Here is a 13408-nt window from a genome sequence, read left to right on the forward strand (position 1 = left end):
GTCTGCGGTGAATGAGTGAATGATCGAACAATTGCGCATTCGCGATCACAAAGATCATTGTCGACCGACACTATAACACTGTGTCTCATTAATTGCGTCTGCAAAATTGAGTATTTGATCGATAGAGAGCCAATAAGGTAAAAGATATACAAAAGCTGCATCTCTATTCAATTTATAAAATAAGTATTTTTTTACTCTATCATTAGCAATTTAAATCATCAGTTAAATTATTGCATCAATCGAGAGAGATAAGTTCAAGCTACATATATTTAACTTATAAAGCAAATATTGCTTTTTACCGTATCTTTAATAATTTAAATTATCAGCAAAATTTTTGTATCGGATCGATTATAAAAAGTTTGGCCTTCCCCTTTGGTGGTGACCGTCCATCTTCTTCGATAGAGGACTTTTTAGAATGAAATATGATAAACAACGATGAATTTATCATCAAATACAATAAAATGAAATCTGACTCAAATTTTTTGACTGATCCGAAATCGGCAAATCTGGGTGGCAATCAAGAATAGTGTGAACTATTAAAGGCCGCTAAAACGCTATTAAAACGCTGATATCATTAATCACAAGTGTGTAAGTGTCGATTATTAAAGCCCGCAGGACGCGCTGGATGCGAACGATTGGTCGTGGAACAATAGCCGACGACACGTTATCGGCTATCGTTCATTGACGGTCGCGCATTCGAACGCATTAATAGGCTCAGAACGAGCGGGTGTTATGAAAGCAGGTCAGCGGATCGGAGTGGAAATCCTATATTCGGATTTCCCGCTCGGCTGTCACTCAGATTATCGCGTCGGCCGATGATTTAGGAGTACATAATATATCGCATTCCACAGGAATCCGATAGCACGGCGCGTGTTTTTACCGAGTTCGATCGTACTTATCGATGGCATTGGATCGCCGACGCGTCGACCCCCGACGCAATGTTGCGATATCTCGCGACCGAAACCGGCGCCGATACACCGACATGACCTCGTGCTATCGACACATAAGTGGGTCGATGGGACAATTTCCGTCGGGTAAATGGAGAAAGCTTTTATTCCTTCCTCGCCGAGCCGATATTCCGGAATCTCTCGATACAATGTCGGGCGATAAAAGTCCCGACGGCACTCGTCAATCACGAACGGTAACTTGGCGATACTCTGCAAGCTTTTTCGCTAATAATATCTGAAATATCCGCTTCTGAGCGCAGAACGGTGTTGGGCATCGATCGACAAAAGTTTTCTGTGGCTGAAGCTCGATTGCACCAACGTTATTTTGGTTTTGAGCGAGACTTAATCCTTTATAAATTTGTGATCAATATTTTAATCAATTTTACAAATTTATAAATTTGTGATCAATATTTTAATTAATTTTTAATTAATAATTTAATTTGTGATCAACTCACGTAAGATTCGTCTATTCGTAAGAAATAGATAGATATAGATTTCGTAAGAAATGTCTATTATTTTACACTGAACATTCAGTGATCGATTTTTTTCCAAGCAATAATCATAATAGTAATAAATATTATAAGGTTTCTTATATTTCACACATTTATCTAAGTATGTTATGTAAATTTCTAATAAACATTAGAGTCGCCTTTAAAAAAAGTTTTATCCTAAAAGAGTTACGAGTAAATATATGTCTGTCTTTATTTAGAAAGAAAGATAAAGATAGATATGTTTAAGTTTCACTTAAAGCCAAAATAATGCTGATGCAACTTCTAAACAATCCTATCTTAGGATCCTAACTTCCTATGGACTTTAGTTTCTTTCTTCGCTTTCTTTGTTCGACTTTTTTCGACGATAACGAACGATATGTTCTCAGAGGCACCGTCAATAACGGGTGTGACTTTTAAACCACGCGTGTAACATGTGAAATTCCACCGGCAGAGACCCCTAGGATCAGATTTCGTACGGAGAAATACACCCACGGCTCACACGAGGGGAGAAATTAGGCCGCGGAACATCAAGCGTGGAAAAACACCTTTCGAGAGCGCGCGCGAGCGGATATTCTCCGACGTGAACGAAACTAATTACCTCACCGATAGGTCAGGGCGATGCCGATACTCTCGGGCTTTGCGGTACGGCGCGCCCTCCGTATATAATTACACGATCGATTGTCTCACCATCCCATTTTCATATTGTTCGAGCGCGCGCTGGCAATGCCCGCGGTACATCGCGCCTTTTATCTTCGTCTCTCGGCCGCGCAATCGAGAATCTCTCTTTCTCCTCCTTGCTCGCGATCAATTACATATCCGCGAATAATAAATTACGCCTCGAACGCCTGCTGCCAATTACCCTAATGTCGGAGCAGCGAATCCATAGACAGAAGCATTATCGCGTAAAAAAGCAACCAGATCCTCCGTTTAATAACGATAATGGCCGATTTGGCACGCGAGGCGGCTATCTGTTGGGATAATTCGGGGTCTTCGTTATTTCACGCCGCATCTGTCTTTCCTCTTTCTCTTCATAACGCGCGGCGCGCCGTCATCGGTCCTAATTACGCGTGATAAAAGTTGCGCCGAAGTCACTTGGCGAATTAGATCGCGAGGAAACGTTTCGTGGTAACGCGACGCCCATTTCCACCGGAAACGAGTTTAACACCCGCTTCACGACCCTCGCCCGCGATTAATCCTTCGCTGCTAATGTCGCCTGGTGATATTTCATCTTCCGCTCGGGCATACATTATAAACGCGATCCGAGGTCGAAACGTTCACCTCGATCGACTGGCCGATGTGTCAGCGGTGATTTCGACCGCGAGAATCGCTCGCCGATTACACACCAGCCAGTCATCCAACCGGATCACAGTCGCAGATCTTATTGCCGGAACTTATGCCAGTAGATCGAAATAGCCCGCGACCGTTGACCTCAATCTCGGAAATACGGGCACACGGTGCACGATACAAGCGATAATCTCGGCGCCGCTCTCGACGAAGGCAATCGGAGACAATTCGCAATCATGAGTCGACCGCGAATAAATCGTATCGGGCGTGTATCTAAGGTGCCTATTAACAGCACAATGTGCTTTCATTAGTGTATACATTAAGCCTCAACATTGTAACTTGACAATCGTAGCAAAATCTCATTACCTAAGTACACGGAGAGAATTTTCTATTAAAAATCACTATAGAATTTTGAGACTCAGAAATAGATCGACATTCTATAGTAATTGAATATCCTTTTACTTCCATACGTGCTACTTATATTTAAAGAGCTGAGGTACTTTTAAGAAATTCGCTATGTTTCTAGCGAAATACAGTAAAATTCTCGTGATATTTATTACGTTCTTTAACAAGATAGACATCGTTGATACATTGAAAAAAAAATACTTGAGAACTTATTTGTGAGATATAAAGTTCACAGAAATAAACTTTATATCTTACAAGCAAATTTTCAGTTATTTTTTTTCTCAGCAAAGTTCATTTCTGCGCTGTTAAAGACACGGCAGAATTGAGAAGAATTTATATGGAAAAAAGAAATATATATAATATTCTCCCTATATATTAGTGTTAAGGATACATGTTAAGGTACTTATGCGATTGAGTGTACCGCGATTTTAGCGATATCGTCTCGTTACTCTTTTTTCAGGGCGGTGGTGGGTGCACCAGAGGCCGAGACCGCACAGGCCGATGTTTATCGCGGAGGTGCAGTTTACAAATGCGACATCGCGGCTGACGACAGATGTAGCATAATTCATTTCGACGATAAAGGTAAGCGGATCATTATCTCAGTCCCGATCGCATGATGACGCTCCAGGCTCTCAATTCGTCCGGGCATAAATACTTTCATCCTCAATCCTTCCCCCCTCCATCAACGAGCCGAAAACTCGATTGCCGTGCATTAGCCCGCACCACTGAATATGCTAAATGAACGAGAGCGAAAACGGCTCGCGCGAACATGGCACCCTTTTAACAGCGCGACTGACGGGCTGTTCCTCTGATTGAAAATAGTACCGAACGAACGGCACAATCGCGCAGACAAACATCGCGTCGGAGCGGAAGTGAATCTGGCGTCGCGAGTTCTTATTCCGCTCGCTGCCACTGATCTCGAACCAATTTAGATCCTTGCGTCAGCTTTTCACCGTCGGCGCTGAAACATCAACGCGCCGGGATTCCGCATGTTCAATCATGTGGCCGGTCATGTGACATAATTGGCGATTCATCAAGCGACTAATTGAACGTCCGATCAGAAACCACGGGCCCGCCTCCTTGATCTCTACCACGAGCTCCTTAATCCCGGTTCACAATGGATATAGTAAGCTTTTAGCTCCAAAACTGTGTAATTTTCGGCTAAAAGTGATTCCCATTGTTGCTTAAAGTCGTAATTCTTAAGCTTCAAACATGCTGGCCAGATCCTAACTTTTAAGGCAGCGTGGGAAACGTTTTTTGCCAGGAATTACAGGTCTTAGAGCATGAGGGACACGCTACACTTATTGTGGTCCGGGACTTAGTCTCGCCTACTTCAATGTCTCGCTGACATTCCTCGGAGAAAAATCCGCCCGCTTACTCTCTCCTTTCCTCACTCCATCATCGGTCTGAAACGATCGGCCGTGATTCACGAACCAGAATCGACGTGGCGCAGGACCGGTTTCAGTATTCGCTCGGGGGAACTCTGCGGAGACAATCGAAGGGTGACGCGCGGCACAGTAGTACTCGATGCTAATTGCGAAGAGTGCCGTCTGTATGTCGCTGTTAGCCGCACGGTCGATTAGACAATTGGCTCATTGAATTATCTCATCGCGGTGAGAATCGACGATGAACTACCTTTGAGATCTAATAAGCGCAGTCGCTGAAATAAACGCGGCTGACAAACTTTCTTTCTACCAGTGTGTACCGAGAAAGATAAACGACAATCGAGTTCGATATTTTTCTTCACAGACAATCACGATACTTATGACCACCCTACGCTTATCAGGGGCGTTGAAAGATACTAATAAGATATTTCCGCCTCGTATTCTCCAGTCCGTCCTGTGTTGAGCATTTGACCCACATTCTACCTTCCCTCCGCCGTCGCAGCGCCAGTGTAGCTTCATAATCTCGAGATGCGCGAAGTAACCGGCGAACTGGTTATAGAACACGCTATTCTTAGTCAGTGCCAATACACCTACCCTGTCGTTGACCCTACCATATTTCGACGCTTTGGCGCGATTGCCGCGCGTAACGTTATTCGCACTCATCATCGTACCCAATTTACGCGGGAAAATGAGTGCACATGCATAATTCCGAAATTTGGGAGGAAAGTGGGACAACGTCCGGGAAAAGGGACAGTCCCTCGCAATATTGAAAGTACGAAGTTGTCTTACAAAATTATGTCACAAATTATTGACAACTTCATTCTTTCATTATTTCGAGAAATTGAATATCGGTCCACATTGTCCCGGCATTCAATTTTCGGGAGTCCCATTTTTTAAATTTAAGTATCTTTTTTGTGAAATTACGCATGTCCACCAGAAAATACGCCAAAAGCGTGATATCCCTTTGCTACAAGCGTTTAGAAATTTTCTATCTCAACTGTCCAAATTGCCAAGATAATGACGAAGCGCATTCATTTTCCGGACGAGACCTTTCAGAGTTTTTTGTTGAAGCAGTCGATCTTTAGCTTAGCAGAAATCGCACGGGTGATTCGATTAATTGGGTTCTACCTTAACGTATGACTATTTAAACGCCGTTGGGGGAAAGTATCCCTGACGAATCCGATTAGCGCCGTAAATTCGCGCTCTCTATCCGAGAGAAAGAGAGAGAGAGAAAAAGAGAACTTGCCGCTGGTGTGCCGGCGTTCAGTTCATAAATCCGCGGGGAAACGTTGCGTAAAGTCTCGCGGGAAATAACGCGCGCGAACCAATTAAAGTGGCCGCGTTTAAAGTACAGCCGCCTCGTAAAGATCCCAGTAAGCGGCGGTTAAAAATATTATCCGCATCGCGCGCGACCGCGCGAATCAGGCGCGCTAATGCAAATTAGCGGGATAAACTCGCGGCGCAAATTAGACGCGGTTACACACCTCCTAATCTCTCGACAATCGGCGGCGATTCACTGTTCCGACTCGCGTAATATAATACATTGCATCGCGCATTACCGGCGCTCCGTTAGCACGAGCGAGACGGAGAGAGCGATGAAGAAAGAGATGGAATGGCTGATCATGCGAGCGCGATTGATGGGAAATCACGGTCGAGAGCCGCAATCACAGATTTAATGTTATATTATCTAGCAAATGGAGCGCGAGCGTGATCAGTCGGCAGCGCGAGATCGGAGGTGAGGAGAAGCGATCGGAACGCTTGTGGGATATGTCTCTTCCTTTTCGGTGTATACACATAGAAAATACATTCTAGTGAACGTTATAGATATATTCTATAAGTTTATAAATCCGCAAATCTATCAGAAATTCATCATAAAAAATCTTGAGTCTTAATAAGTTTAGCATCTCTACACTGAGGTAAACATTATCTTAAAACCAACAAATATTTTTTTTATGGGTGTCATTAACATATTTATTTATAAATCTAAATTCTCTTTATTTAAACTAAATATTGTTTACTTAAATCAGGTAAACAATATTTGATTTAAATAAACAGAACTTAGATTTAAATAAATATGTTAATGGCATCAAAGAAATATTTGTTGATTTTAAAGTAATTTTTCCCTCAGTGTATCAAGAATATTAAATTAAAACAAAAATTCGATTCGCTTACTATATAGAATCGAACAGCATTTTCTCCGATAAAGTCTTATGATATTCTCGCAAGGAGAATAAATTCTTTATATATGATAATGGGCTTTTATGAAACTTCTGACGAATATTATAAGACCGTTAAATGAATTATTAATGACCGTTAATATGAATATTTTAAGACCGTTATCAAGAAAGTATCTTTTTTTGAAAATAACCATTATCTCAAGAAAGGAAAGTAAATTGAGTAATCGCTTTTCTTAGCAGCTGAATGACATTTTTTCTATGTGTACGCGGTTTGCACGCTCTCTGCTCTTTCATCTTTTCCCTTCCTTCGTTTCCCTTCGCGTTCTTTCGTACGGCAAGAACGTTTTCGTCCGGCTGTGCACACACAAGAAGATCTCGAGTTGTACATCCAATTAGTCGACTCTCCTCTGCCATAGCCGGCGCTACACGGCCGCGTAAGCGAACACTTGGCTTTGATCGATAATTAGGCCGATCGTATGCTCTATCATGCCTCGATCTTGTCCAATTAGGATCGTAGCCGGTATTCGACAACGGCTGCGTTACATTCGCGATTTCCTCGAGCACGCGCGACGATGAAATCGTCCCGATCGTTGGTCGTCCTTTGCGTACGAAGCATACAAGGGTTGTCACGCAAGACTGGACGTTTCTCGCGGTCCTTTCCCGGCACTGTGGCGAGGCTACCGTGAAGACTGCTCTACGGTGATGCGCACCAGGTACCCGAATATGCAGATAAAGATATTCAATATCAAAGAGAAAGATTACGTAAAATCTCGCCGGTCCGCCGCGAAGGCCACTTTACGCGTTCGTATTTCTTTTTCGCTTGCACTGTCACGGTTTAAAATAGTGGCGGGTAGCCAGCGCCCGGATTTACAGTGTCGTTGAAACCTCGCGAACGGACTCGCCTTCGAAAATAGCCGCCGCGCCGCTTGCTTTCGCACGATGGAGACTCGACGAGAACAATATTATTATTACTTCGACGAACGCGCGACTCGCAACAATTGCTGATTTGCAGAGTACGCCTAACTTTAGCCACGGTTTACCCGACGAAGTCGCCCGAGTTCCCTTCGCGTTACTTGTACGTTTCCTCAGTGAACAAAACTCGAAATCAATAGGAAGAGAAATCAGCGAAGATGAAAGTCTTGTCGTAATTGTTGGTGCACAAAATTCATCAACCGAATTATTTACATATTTTTGTCACGCGCCAAACGTTTCAAAATGTAAATTTTTATAGGTTCTTCACGTATTTAATCATATTATTACATATGACTACATAAAAATAAATGGGCTAATAGAAAAAGTGTCGTTGAGGATTTAACGCAACAATTCTCAATTTTTTAACTCTTTACGGGGGAGAGGGCATAATGTTGTTTGGATGAAATATCCGGCGACGAGGCTCTTATTGGACCATTTACTCTCATTTGGCCGTCTCAGTCACAAACATGACTCCCTTCAGCGACCTATTTATCACAACGGAACGATATTTCATAAAATCCTAAAATCGTTATTCCCTTCGTGTAACAAAAGAAATCCGTCACAAGTTGAAATAATGTGATACACAGAGAAAAAAGTATTTGAAAATTTATTTGTGTGTGGGATATAAAGTTTATTTACAAAAATGAACTTGACAGAAATAAACTTTACATCCCACAAATAAATGTGAGTATTTTTCCGCTAGTGTACGAGGTCGAAAGGGATCTCGATCGTATTGGACAAGAGAGGATCGTGCCTCGTCGTCGTCGGGCCAAGACTCGGAGTCGCGATCCACCGCGACGTCTCTCTTTCGAGCCTTATTCGCGGCGACGTATCTCGCTGCTCCACCTGCGGCACGTCCAAGTGCCAAACGCGATCTTCTCGATCGCGTATCGTCGATTCTACCTGCGTACGAGGAAGCGACTCGAAGAGATCTCGGGTCCCCGAGGTCACTCACTCTTCGGGCGCTTCTCGAGCCCGGGGACGTCTCGAGGAACTCCTCTCGCCGCGTACACCTCGCCGGAGAGTGCCACGGCGCACTGTCCGAAGGTACCGAGAACCGTCCGAGCTGCAAGAAGCCGACGATGCCTAATACAGAAAACCGTAAGGCCGTCCTCCAAGGTTCGGCGTTTTTTTGTCGCGTGCTACTCGAAAGCCAATTTCTGAAGCTCGAAGATACGCGTTCCTCTCCGCGCTCTCGAAAACGCCCAATCATCATCGCCGTAATTGGCTCGCTAATGAGATGCGAAGAGGCATGCCGGTCGTGACGTGTAACCGAATGATTACGATATGCATCTCGGTCTATAATTTAATGAAATCCTAAGTCGATGTCTTTTAATTTATAATAAAATTCTGATTGACGCACGGGCGTAGTTCTGTCGAGCGGAGAATACGGGCTGTTATACCGTGGACGATAATGGTAATCGCCGGGTAGTTTCGGTCAGAATTAATTCCGGAGTATCTGAGACTGTACCGGGATCACTGGCCGTACACTTCCCAGTCATGATGATCCGGTAAGGGTTGAGTGAGGCGAAGGACAACTTCCCTGTAAGGACCAAAGCCGACCGATACGGGCTAACGGGTACGCTTCGTTCGTAAAATCGACCAAGAAAAGCGCGGGGTGCACTTAAGGTTTTTTTTACACCGTGACATCTGTCAGCGACTCTTCTCGCGAGATCACCGAACGATAATTGCAAGGTCGATCCTATTAGGTCGCCATAGCGAACAATCCGAATATTCTACCGATAGCTCTTCCATCTTCTAACACTTTACACAGTGTGAACGTTTTGCGTCGATATATTTTTCTTGATAATTTTATATGTAAACGGGGAAATCAATTGTGTTGCGCGAAATACACGCGACACCGACTGAGGGAAGAACATTTTTTTGCTGCAGGACAAAACTACGTGAGAAATCCGCACGTGGCCGGCGGCTTGAGTCCTATCGACAACAAAACGTTGCAGTGGTTCGGCGCCTCAGTTTCAGCCTCTAGGAGAGACGGAGGTCCGATTTTGGTAAGTACAGCTCAATTGGGACGACTCGGACGACTTGTATCAATTTCTAATGCGGGAAAATGCGCTATCGATCGCACGTTACGTCCGTAATTCTTGAAAATATTAACCGCGCTGCTGTGTAGAATATGTTACAGGAGATTCAACAAAATAAGCAATACGCGCTAATAAAAACAAACGATCGCGACCTAGTCCAGTTATTAGTGAGACTTTCTCGAGATAACTCTTTGTAACAGTTGGAGCCGATCATGACAGGAGAAATAGAAAACTGAGCGGCGAAAAGATTGTCGATCGTTATGTTTCCTTCGAATCCTTAATACGTTCGCTCGTGTAATTTATAGCTGGAGTCTCGGATAGATCTTCCGAGAGATTTCAGTTGTATGTTCCTAGAAGGCCGCGGTTTCTATTTCCAGATTCGAAAACAAACGAATTCTCGGCGCGTGCCACGTTTCGTTTTGTGACGTCGAGGCGTCTCGCGAGCGAGTCAAATTAGCACGGAATTCATAAGTCAGGCTATTTACGTTTGATGGAGCAATCGAGTTACACGGTAATTAGGGGAAAACCTAATGCAACATCGGGAAATACCGTGTATCCTGTGTGATGATCTTTTCGAGACTTATGCTCTTTCCGGATATGAAATGATAAATTTTTGGAGAGAAGTCCGTTTTTAGATATTGCTAAAACAAATATAAGTGGATCATCCTCTTTAAAAGTTTTCGGTAAATAAGAGAAAATCTCGTATGAAAAATAAATTCTTAATTCGATGGCGTTTCGACCAAATTATTAATATTCTCTTTCAAAATTGGCGCCTCACAGTACAACACGATGTGATATTTCCTCATTGCAACTCTCTTGCACTATAACCGCGTAAATATATATGCCAAAAACTCTCATTTCTTCACCAGTTTCTCCGATCTGCTTCTCAAATGCCACATTATACCTTCAATGAGAGAAATTATTTGATGAGGGATTAACAAATGGATATTTCTGGTCAAAATACCGATAAATTTTTCTATCCAATCAGAAAATATCCGATGAGAAATAACGGTTCATAATTTTTTGATCGGTTGATCTGATGAAATACCATTATGTTCGATTAAATTTAATTGGATATCCTGATCGGGTATAAAAATTCAACGGTATTTTGATCGGAAACATCCGTTTGTTAATTTTTTATCGGATAATTCCTCTCAGTGTTTCAGTGCGACGTAAAGTCCGTTCTCGGCGGTGCATTCTACATAGTTATACCCGACCAACATCTGTGATACGTGTTAAAGTCATTATCCGTTCGTTCGTCCTGATGAAATACCATTATGTTCGATTAAATTTAATTGGATATCCTGGTCGGGTATAAAAATCCAACAGTATTTTGATCAGAAATATCAGTTCGTTAATTTTTTATCGGATAATTCCTCTCAGTGTTTCAGTGCGACGTAAAGTCCGTTCTCGGCGGTGCATTCTACATAGTTATATCCGACCAACATCTGTGATACGTGTTAATGTCATTATCCGTTCGTTCGTCCGTTCGTCCGCCCGCAGCTTCCACGTAGATTTCCAATTCAGAGTGCGTGTGGAGGTCCGTTACGACGATCTGACACGTTCGCAACGTACACGCGCGCGCGTAAATACGCTTCGCGATGGATACGTTCGCAGCGCAAGGGGTCTTCGCGCCAATCTAGCGCGAAGATCTCCGCCCTTGCCGGGGTCCTGGGTCCCTTTTTTCCCTCTCGCCGCGCCGCACGGCGGTCCCTATGATGTACAGACCGACCTTATCTATCTTTATTTGTGCTTATGCAGGAGACTACCACGCCGTGCACGCATGTGTGTACGCTCATCACGCGCGGCTGCGGTGGTCGCTTTATGATACGGCGGATGCGAAGATTGAACGAATGAGCGGGGAAAGGAGGAAATCGCGCGGGGAGAAAAGGGTAGCCGTAGAAAGCAACATTCGCGAATTCGCACACACACGAATACAGGCTGTTGAATTTTTTTTTTTTAATTATTACCGATTGAAAGAATTACGACGAGGTGGATGACGAGGTGAATTTGAAGCAGAAATTAGAACAGGTCTCGTTTGTCACTGTGTTTTGTTTATGAATGTCTTGCGGGAGGAACGACGGAAAGGAGATCACAAGATGTAAAGTGGGGGACACACACCCTTACATAAAAGCATAATGCATAATGCATAAGAAAATTAACCAACCAGAGTTCTCATTTCTATTGTCACAATGAAAATGAAAGACTCTGATTGGTCAATTTTCTTATGCGTTGTGCATTATGTCTTTATGCAAAAGTGTGTGCTCCCCGCTTTACTCTTAAGTATAAACACTTTTTTGCACTTTTTTTATGCCAAATAGTAATAGTGAATCTCATATCGACAATACAATTTTAAACGATAAAACGTTTTTCAAGATGCACTATCGTGTATTTTATGTGTGTAGCCAACCTATCAGATAATCTCCCGCAACGATTACTTGCCCGAAAAGGTGTGTGATCCAAAAGAAAAATTCTACCATCTGTAAGTTCTAATTCTAATACAAAATTCTGAAAGGTGTGTCAACCTCTCCCAGCTGCGATACGGTCGGTGAGAGTCGAGATCTCACCGAGGGCGGCGGATAACGTGACGGGGAGAGCCGTAAATAAGATCGCATTCGTATGTGAGAGGCGTATTAGTGGCGATTATCGTTCTCGTGCTCGCGTAATTTTCACATAGCGAGACGTCGGCGGCATTCCCGTTCTTCCCCGGCGTAGACATATTATCCCAGAATTATCTACTTACTCCAGAATGCGAAGTCGCGCGCGCGTCCCCTCCTCCCCTCCTCCCTCGCTCACCCTTCGAACAAACGAGCAACTTTTTCCGTGGGATCAAGATCTCTTGTTCGCTTTCTCCATATCGTTTTGCTGGTTAAAGCCGATTAGGAAAAAAAAATTGTGGCCAGTGGCGCGAGTCGTCGCAAGTGTCTTCCTTTACGACCGGAGGTGCGCGCGTGAGGCGCATTCGCGATATCGCGCCGCAGAGACTTTAACGCGCGCCTAAGACAATGTGACGACGCGCGGTATCATTCCCGTCACGCATAGCCGACGTCTACTGACGAGTTCGATGCCTCTCATGAAGCGGACGTTAGCGTCTAAATCTGTCACGGTCCAAGACAGCAACAGTACAACCGTGGGGGTGGTTGATACTTTCTTTCGAAAAAAAATAGAAAAAGATTCCAGCGCGTGTAACGGGACGAGACGAAAATAAGGTGACGAGAACTCGGTATCTCCGTTACTTTTTTTAATGGACGAGAAAAGAGTTCCAGTTCGTTTAACGGAATAGCAGACAAGAAAGGACATATCTATTATCGCGACTGACAAGCTTCGTCTGAACATTCGGCTGCATCAAAACTCTGTCGGGCTATGACTGAGAGCTATTATGAATACTAATCTCTACTGCGGGAATTTTTCCGCTTCTATACAATCAGGCTTTTGTCTGGTCCCTAGATAACAGAAAGTTAATTATACGATTTTTTTCTACGTAGAAGCTCGTTAGTGATTGCCGTCTAACCATTTCCAAAAAAAAAATTCGTTGTAAAAATTATTATAGAATTTTATTTAAAAAATAGGCCGAAATTCTGCAATAATTATGTAATATATTTCCATTTTATATGCGCTACGTATGTTCCAGAAACTAAAATGTGTTATATATATATATATATATATATATATATATATATATATATATATATATATATATAT

General features: G+C 43.2%; 1 protein-coding gene across 2 annotated transcripts in view; it reads left to right on the forward strand.

Moving 5' to 3' along the window:
- The window catches only part of LOC116845611 (integrin alpha-PS2), a 75539-nt gene that overhangs the window by 15922 nt on the left and 46209 nt on the right, over positions 1–13408 (forward strand). For both annotated transcript variants that reach the window (XM_032818514.1, XM_032818515.1), the window contains exons 2-3: positions 3588–3709; positions 9555–9673. In XM_032818514.1, coding sequence (XP_032674405.1) covers positions 3588–3709; positions 9555–9673 — 241 coding nt within the window. The remainder of the gene's footprint in view (positions 1–3587; positions 3710–9554; positions 9674–13408) is intronic.

Source organism: Odontomachus brunneus, unplaced genomic scaffold (assembly GCF_010583005.1).
Source record: "Odontomachus brunneus isolate Ranch 3 - 2012 unplaced genomic scaffold, Obru_v1 Obru_scaffold_054, whole genome shotgun sequence".
Lineage (NCBI taxonomy): Eukaryota > Metazoa > Arthropoda > Insecta > Hymenoptera > Formicidae > Odontomachus > Odontomachus brunneus.